The sequence below is a fragment of the Channa argus genome, chromosome 1 (assembly GCF_033026475.1).
Source record: "Channa argus isolate prfri chromosome 1, Channa argus male v1.0, whole genome shotgun sequence".
In the NCBI taxonomy this organism is placed as follows: Eukaryota; Metazoa; Chordata; class Actinopteri; order Anabantiformes; family Channidae; genus Channa; species Channa argus.
Window position 1 is genome coordinate 28,294,281 of NC_090197.1, and position 9,311 is coordinate 28,303,591.

The 9,311-nt window shown below is 38.1% G+C and overlaps 1 protein-coding gene across 1 annotated transcript; it reads right to left on the reverse strand.

Annotated features, from left to right (window-relative positions):
- Positions 1-281: 281 nt before the first annotated feature.
- LOC137127172 (mas-related G-protein coupled receptor member B4-like) lies at positions 282-2,325 on the reverse strand (the record flags this gene model as incomplete). Its single annotated transcript, XM_067504189.1, has 2 exons — positions 282-2,031; positions 2,135-2,325. Coding segments are annotated over 2 exons (705 nt in total), but the record flags the coding sequence as incomplete, so codon positions are not given.
- Between the last annotated feature and the right edge of the window lie 6,986 nt (positions 2,326-9,311).

Sequence of the window (9,311 nt, forward strand, 5' to 3'; positions counted from 1 at the left end):
TCACAGGCTGAGACATGTATGAGATCAGGTGTTTTCTCCCTGCACACCAACAAATAGCTCAGGAGGGATGATTGCTCTTGCCTTGTGTCACCTGAGGGTTTTCTCATTCTTTTTCATGAGGAGTCACCTGATGAGTCATTGTATTGATACTGAGCTTTCAACATAAATGTGTCCTGACTTGTATGAGTCTCTTGTCACATCTTTGATATTGTTGTGTCTGCTGTTTATCACTATAAGTTCAAATGTGTCTTGGACAAGAAAAGAATTGGTAATTACTGGTTTATTATTTTGCTTTAAAAAATAAATAGTGTTTGATCACACAACCAAAGTCATTTGCTAATCGGACTTTCATATCATACAGTATGTATGGGAATGTAAACAATAATTGGTCATAATGACAAATAAATTAGTTATCCACAAAGCACAAACACACAATAATCACAAACATGCCAATCTATACATATTAAAAAAAAAACACATACTCTGCTACAACTGGTTCACTTAAGTTGAACTACTAAGTACATGTCATGTCAGGTCCAAGATCCTTGACCCTTGTTTGATGTATTCTGGCTTACAGTGTAAGTGTTGGTTATGGATCCTGAAGTGCACACAATCCACCATTTACACTGCACAGCATCTTTGGTTCCCAAAACCGGCAGCAAAATCACATGAAAATTGCTGAGACTCCTTACAGTCTTACAGTCATTACAGTAAAAACTTAATATTTTAGTATAGTTTGGGCATTGAAATGCATCACAGTTTATAATGTTTTATTAAAAGAAGCTTTCTGGTTTAGTTGTGATCTATCTATCTATATATACAATGCATCCAGTGCTTAACTTTTTCCACATTTTGTTAAGTTAAAGCGCTATTTCAAAATGGATCAAATTCATTATTTTCCTCACAATTCTTAAAAATACCCCATAATGACAATGTGAAAGAAATTCATTTAAAATCTTTGTGAATTTGTTAAAAATTCAAAAATAAAAAACAATCACACGTACATAAGTATTTACCGTATTTGCTTAATACTTTGTTGAAGCACCTTTAGCAACAATTACAGCCTCAAGTTTTTTTTATGATGCTACAAGCTTGACACACCTTTTTTTTGGACAGTTTCTCCCATCCTTCTTTGCAGTACCTCTCAAGATCCATCAGGTTGAAAATGAAGCGTTCTGGAAGGTTCTTCTTCCTCCACAAACAAACGCTGGAGCTCTTTCACAGTGACCATCAGGTTTATTGTCACCTTGTCTCCCTGACTAAGGCCCTTCTCTCTCAATTGCTCAGTTTGGCCAATCAGCCCACTTGAGGAAGAGTCCTGGTGGTTCCAAACTTCTTTCATTTACATATAATGGAGTCCACTGTGCTCATTGGGGCCTTCAGTGCTGCAGAAAATTTTCTGTATCTTTCCCCAGATCTGTGCCTCGATACTTGGTTTGTGCTCTGACATGAACTGTTAACTGTGGGACCTTATATAGACAGGTTTATGCTTTGTGTCTCTGATCATGAGGCATCACTTATCTACGTGCTGTCACACCATGACGACCTTCTTGTCGTTGCTGTGCATCCTTCTTACAACGACACAGAAAAACCAGCAGTTTTCTTGTGGCTCCTTTGCCCATGAAAACATACAAAATCAAGTCAGCAAGAGGACTGATCTTAATGATTGATGCAGAGACAAATAAAAAGATATAATCGTATGATGATGAGATCAAGCAAACAATTAGGGGCAGGAAGAACACTGTGTAATTAAACAGCACCAAAACCAGAGTTGCTACAATTCGTTGTTTTTCCTCAGAGGACACTGAGATGACGCCAGACAGTGATTTGAGGGTTCCAACCACAGAGAAGATAAGCACAGGGAAAGGAAGGAGGAAGAAGATGGCAAAGATTATACTTTTGTTAAAAGACGTCAATATATTAAGTAGGACAGGGGCCAAAGGAAACAGCCAGACTATGACACAAACCAGTACAGATGCTTTGATATTCCGTTTGAAGCGGTACCACATTGGCCAGGCAATGACCAAATACCTATAATAAACAAACAAGACAGACACTCAGGTAGTCTGCATATTATGCTGAATTGTTTTAATTGTAGATACAAGAAACATTCACTGGAGAGACATATACTTACCTTTCCACAGTGACACACACCATGAATCCAATGTTGGCCATCAGACTGACTAAGTAAATGACAGAAGAGCTAATGACCACAGTCATCTCAGGAGACACAATTTCAGTAGTTGTGCTGCAGATCTGGATGAGGTCAGAAATTAGAAGGTTGATGATGTAAATCGGAGCAACGTGATCATTTTTCACCTGTAGGAGAACAAGATACTGCAATTTAACAGGGTAGCTATAACATGTTGAACTTTTTATTTTTGAAAGACATTACACTTGGGTTTTAGATCAGGCAGTTCATTCCTTCCAATCCCTCCCCTCCAGGCTTCTCAATCATTGCCCAAATAGGTGTTAAAGACCCCCAGCAGAACTAAGGAATTCTTCTTTGGGTGTCTATTTACATCAGTATGTACGTGCCAGAAAAACCAGAGCACAGATGGCCAGAACTATCAGAGGAGGTCCAAGGCAGATGATACTCCAGTTCATTACATGCAATGGAAGAGGGATGTTGTCATAATCACTGTAGTCCAGTGGAACAGTAGTTTCATTGAAATCTTCCATTCTAAAATGAAGTTTGTTCACAGGAGGTAACCTACAGCACAAAAACACAGCACTACAGTTTTCATTATTTCTTTATTGCAAATTTCACAAAGGTAAAAACGTGACAGTTTAACAAAGCCTCATGTTTTCTAACGTTAATTTAATTAATTAATAATTATTATGCAAAATCTTAATTTTAACCTCCCGATTAAGGTAAATAAAAGTAAAAAATGCAAATCTGAGAAAAAGTATAAGCAGTATGATAAATAAAGTACAAGTAACTAAATTTCTCTACCAAATTTCTTGACCAAATGAGTATACCAGTTTTTTATAGTATTACCCTGGTAGTTTTTGAATAATGGTAAAAAAAAAAAAAAAAAAAAATACGCTGAAAGAGACTTACCTTTCTCTATTGTCAGTCTGTCTCCCCAGCCTTGTTGTGGCAGTGATGGCTGCTTTTACTCCTGTTTGTGCTGCAGAGAAGAAAAAGCCTGATGAGACTAAGGCACGCTTCCATTAATATTGCTTTGCAGAGGGTCAGAGCTCCCCCTTCCTCCTAGCATCAGTTTTTGGCACCATTATATAACTCATCACTACTTTCCCAGACATTTTTTCAGTCTGCCAATGTGTTTCCTGTTATTACCCCATTCCTGTTCACCAAAAAGATATTGTACTCTCCCATGCAAGTGGTAAAAGAATGTGGTACACACCCGTGAAACTGCCTCTTACTCTGACTCTCTCTCTCTCACAAACACACACAGCCACACACACACGCATTAAATAAGACTTTTTCATGGCTCTATGCAAGTGCTGAAATAATATAAGAAATATAGAAACATACAGCTGCAAGAAAAATGAATAACTGAGTTTCCTGGTTTTCTGAATCAATTGGTTATGGAATGTTTAAAAAATGATATGTGTGACTGAAATGTTTTGAAAGGCCCATTAAAATACATTTAAATTATAAAATACACAAAACAGCCTACCTACCTAAAACCAACCTACATTTGTTTTCTGAAATAACTTATTACTGACAGAAGACAAAAGAAAATTAACCAAATATTTTAATCATTACAACAAAGGAAAATGGCCTAGAGAGATTTGTTGGTACCCCTAGAACAATATTTTGATTGTTACAACCATTTCTTCTAATTATTATAACAATTGTCTTTAATATATGTAGTAATTCAGCCTATTCAAAATAGAAAAAAGAAAAAAAGAAATAAAACTAACAATATCAGACATTTCTTTCATTTGTAATTAAAAAGATTATTTTTCATAATACCACAAAAGAAAAAAGCCTGGACAAAATGATTGTACCCTTTACATATTTTGTTGTACAACCTTAAAGAGAAAAGTTATCTGTGTTGCAGCGTCTGCACCTGCCAACAGGTAAGTTTGACTAAACTGGCGCAAACCGCTTCAGCTGTCTTCAGTTTGAAGGGTGCATGTTTGGCTGATACCTTTTATTACTTTTGTCAGTTTCAAGTTATTTCAGTAAAAACAATTGTGTTCTCTTTTCATGGAAGAATACCAACTAATTTGACCAGGACTGTATGTGTCTGACATCTGACACATGCGGACACACTTTTTTCCAGAATACACTTAATTCAAACTCTGCAAGTAAACAATGAAGGCCTAATAAAAGGCTTAATATTTCATGTGATTTAGTCAATCAGTCTACTTTCATTTCAATTCAATTCAATTCAATTCAATTCGAGTGGAAAGTGGAGAGAGAAAAGGAAAGAGCAACAAAAAGCAACAACTAAACATTGGGCAGGTTGGTAGGACCAGTAGCTGCACACTGGAAAACACAGAGCTCCAAGGCCGGGGACACTTGCAGAAAGGGACAGAGAGAGGGAGACAGAGAAGGAGAAAGACAACTACCTGAGAAAACACACAGATTTATTGACATACAGTGGTGACAATTGTGGGGTGAGAGAAGATGAGAGAGGGACAAGAGGAGGAAAGGCGCTCAGTGCATTGGGGGGTGGTCCCCCAGGAGTCTAAGCCTATAGCAGCATGACTATAACTAACTATAAGGTTTATCAAAGAGGAAGGTTTTAAGCCTAGACCTAAAAGTAGAGTGGGTGTCTGCTTCCTGAATCTGAACTAGGAGCTGGTTACACAGGAGAGAATTTAATGGGAAGCCTATGGAGAGAAGCTAGTGAAGGTGAAATATGATCTCTCTGGCTAGTTCCAGTCAGCATTCTTGCTGCAGCATTTTGGATTAATTGCAGGCTTTCTAGGGAGTTACTGGGGCATCCTGAAAGTAGGGAATTACAGTAGTCCAACCTAGAAGTAACAAATGCAGGGACTTGTGGCCGAGGACAGAACAAATTGTGAACAATTACCATCACTAACAGCAATTTGAATGCAAGAGCAAAGCATGAGAACTGCTGTGTCGGACAAATCACATAAGGATTAGATTTGAATACATTTTTTCTATACTTACTTTGACATTATGGCTTGAAAAATTAGAAAAAGATATCTCCTAATAATTCTGTAATTTCAATTATAATAACAACGAAATATAACATTTTAAAATGTAATCACTACTGACAACAGAAATTCCTATAAATACTAATTGAGTGGACTTGGGTGGATTTAAAAACCATCATTTTGACTTCATGTCGAACGTGTCTGAATTTCACTTTTTTGAATTGGTAGTATTTAGTTTCAAACTGAAATTTTAGAATGTAGTATTACTTTTTTTATAACTCATTTTTTGATGACTGCTAACTAATGTTTGATCATTTATTTTTACATCCAATCCAACATCATCATTAGTTACGCCATCACTCGTCATTCATTGCACTGCATAACACAGCTGGTTACTGTAAATTTGTTTTATTTATCTATAGATTTTCATTGTGCTTGTGTCGCACCCATATTTCACAATATAGAGGCTAGAGACTCTTGAATTACATAAGCTGTTAACTGAGGCACTGTTATTTGTCTATCAGCTTTTGCTCTTTCAATCTCTGTTTTTATATGCCAATGAAAAATGTAAACACATCAGCAACAACAATATTACCAGTCATTCTGAATCCCTGACCACCACATTAAAATAAATATGGCTGATCAGACTAAAGACATTTGACCTTAGACACATTTTTTTTAATTTTGATATGAGAGTGGAAAATTAAATTGTGTAGCTATATGAGAGCACATGTGGAAAACATTAAATCTTAAAAATACCCTAAGGCTGTGAGAGGGGGTATTCAATACAGATCCCCAAGGACCCCTGCCTTTTTCTGAATTAAACAACCTGCGTTGCTGAGGGAACACCACCAGTTGGATACCACGGACATACCACACACAAAACCCCTTTTAAGGGATACATTCTGTGAAGCCCTCAGAGGTTTGTGAGAGAACGTTAGTGAATAAACAGCATCAAGAAGTCCAAAGAACAGACCAGACAGGCCAGGGATAAAGTTGTGGATAAGTTTAAAGCAGGGTTAGGTTATAAAAACATATCCCAAACTTTGAACATCTCATGGAGCACTGTACAATCCATCATCTGAAAATGGAAAGAGTGTGGCACAACTGAAAACGTGGATCAGATGAGACCAAGATTTAACTTTTTGGCCTAAATGCAAAACGTTATGTGTGGCTGAAACCTAACACTGCACATCACCCTGAACACACCATCCCCACCGTGAAACATGGTGGTGGCAGCATCATGTTGTGGGGATGCTTTTCTTTAGCAGGGACAGGGAAGCTAGTCAGAGTTGTTGGGAAAATGGATGGAGCCAAATACAGGACAATGTTAAAAGAAAACCTCTTAGAGTCTGCAAAAGACTTAAGACTGGGGAGGAGGTTCATGCAGGACAGTGCCCTAAACATAAAGCCAGAGCTACAATAGTTTAAACCAAAGCATATTCATGTGTTAGAAAGACCCAGTCAAAGTCTAAATCTAAATCCAACTGAGAATCTGTGGAAAAACTTGAAAATTGCTGTTCACAGACTCTCTCCATCCAATCGGACTGAGCTTGCGCTATATTGCAAAGAAGAATGGGCAAAGGTTTCACTCTCTGGATGTTCAAAGCTGGTAAAGCCCAACCCCAAAAGACCTGCAGTCGTAATTTGAGGAGCACCTGATCCCATCCAACTGTCCTGTAAAGAGGAGTCAGAGTCTGAGGTCTTGGGGGAAACTTTGTCCATATCAATGGTGGAGGTCTCTGAGGTAGTTAAAGAGTCTGCGATAAGTCACCAGGTGTGGATGACTTTCGCCCTCAGTTTGCAGCTAAAAAAATTAAAAGCACATGATTGCCACAATGTCATAGAAATTGTCATGTTATTAGGCAAATATTTGTGACTTTGTCGTTAAAGATGCTGTCTATTTGTTCTCTGCTCACATGGAACCAACTATCTACCCGCTTTCAACATACACTATGATGACCTGATGTCCATTCAACGACGGCAAAGGAAAGCCAGCAGCTTTTTTGCAGCTCCTTTCCCCATGAAACATACAGAACAGAATCAAGTCAGAAAGAGGACTGATTCTAATGAAACCCGCAGTGAAATATTCCATGACATTAGGTCCTCTGTATTTAGGCCAATTGTGAGACATCAAATTGTGAGAGGCAGGAAGAACAGTGTGTAATTAAACAGCACCAAAATCAGAGTTCCTATAATTCGTAGTTTTTCCTCAGGGGAGACCGAGATGACCCCAGACAGTGTTTTGAGGGTCCCCACCACAGAGAAGATAAGCACAGGGAAAGGAATAAAGAAGAAGATAGACTGACTAAGTGATTAGTAGAAGAGTACACGACCATAGAATGTTGAGGTTTTGCAATGAGAGCAGTCATGCAGCAGATCTGGTTGACATCGTAAATGAGAAGGTTGCTTATGTACTTACTGAAATTAAAAATAGTATCTGCAAAACACTGAACTGCTGGTTTTAAACTAATTTCCACTGTCAGAATTTCCTGCAAAATAGCAGGATACCACTCACAATCTAACTAGAAAAATGCAAGTTAGACAAAACTACTCACTAAGACAACACTTTGAATAGTGTGAATCAGACACATGGATAAGTTCATAATGCCGCTAAGCATATGCCCTCCCCTAACAACAGAAGAGCTGCGAGGAGGACGCTCCTCGAATTGGAGTATGCAGGAAGCCATCTTGGAGCCACTGTGAGACATACTTGTGAAATAACTAACCCAGCCAAAGTGCCAAATGCTGTGCTGAGATAGAACCCCCCAAGAGAGAGCATGTGTAATGTCATGTGTGTCACAGCGTGCAACTTGTGACGCTAAAAGTAAGGCAGGTCTGCTTCTGCATAACCAAATTCCCCAAACATGTGGAAAATTACCCGGGAACTGGAGCAAATAGGGCACCCAACCATTCAGTCATCCATCACACATAACAACTGACACTCAGGAACCACAAACGCTTCACTAAGCCAATGTGGGTCCACTAATGACGGCAGATGTATCATTTCCACTGGAGAGGCATAAAACCACTTAATGCAGAGGTCACCTTAGCAAATTGCAAGCTTTACCAGTGCAAGCTGGGCAGGTATGCTATGTGGCTAGTGAGTCCATAAGATGAAGGTAGCGAGCGGTGGTCAGTGGACTCCACTGCGATGTGAGAGAATGGATTTGCATGGTTTGGACAAGTTATTGTTGTGAAGTTAAACTTGGTAGGAAGTAATATTAAACTAAAAGAAAAAGTGATGACTAATTGTGATAGTAATAGTATCACAATCATTAGTAATCACTAATAGTGATTACTAATAGTAATTGAGTAGAGGAGTGGTTGCTAATCAATGTTATTAGGAAGGGGAACTGACTACTTAAGCATACATATGTGCAGTGTAGGTGATCCAGCTGTGTTGTGGGATGAATTTAATCTAAAATGTTGAAAACTCTTTTTTACTCTTAACCTCACTGGAATAAGAAGGGGACGCTTCATCTTTGTGCTTAACCATAGGGATGTCACTGGTATGTAAGCTGATTTGATCTAAATGAATTATTGTGTAAACTACTATTATGTAAATTTGGTTAGCTAAATAATGTTTTGGGTTTGTGTTATCAGTATTTGTTTTATGTATTCAGCATGGTATGCTAATTAGCCATGTACATATGAACTGATTTACATGTGTGTACATGATAACGTATTTCTTTTAAACTTATGTTAAAACTGTGGAATTAACAGTGTGGAATTAAAGGACCCATAATGTTAAATTATAATAATGTTAGATTATATTTTTCTTTTCACTTTTTCCCGTTTTTATCGTGCTTCGATCCTGCTCTGAACCTTTTATATCAAAGAAAGCATCAATAAACAAAAAGTGAAAGAAACTGAGTTATTTCTGCATCTCCTCTGGTTGGCTCATGTTTTTCCATTTTTTGAAGCAGAAACCCGAGAAAACCTGTCAATTGTTACCATTGCCAAGGCATAATATTACTACTTAATGCAAAAATAAGGCTGGTAGACCCCAAGCTGGGACAAAACAGGCAGCAGACATACAAATGGGAGACCACAGTAAAGTCTGCTTCACAAACTGGACAGCCATGTGCACTGCGTTTTGTTGTAGAAGCTGTAAGTATGAGCTCTTAAATATCACTGATAAAGTAGGAGAATGCTCTTGGTTCCAACTGTTATTTATACAGTCCTACACGGGTCCCACACACCAA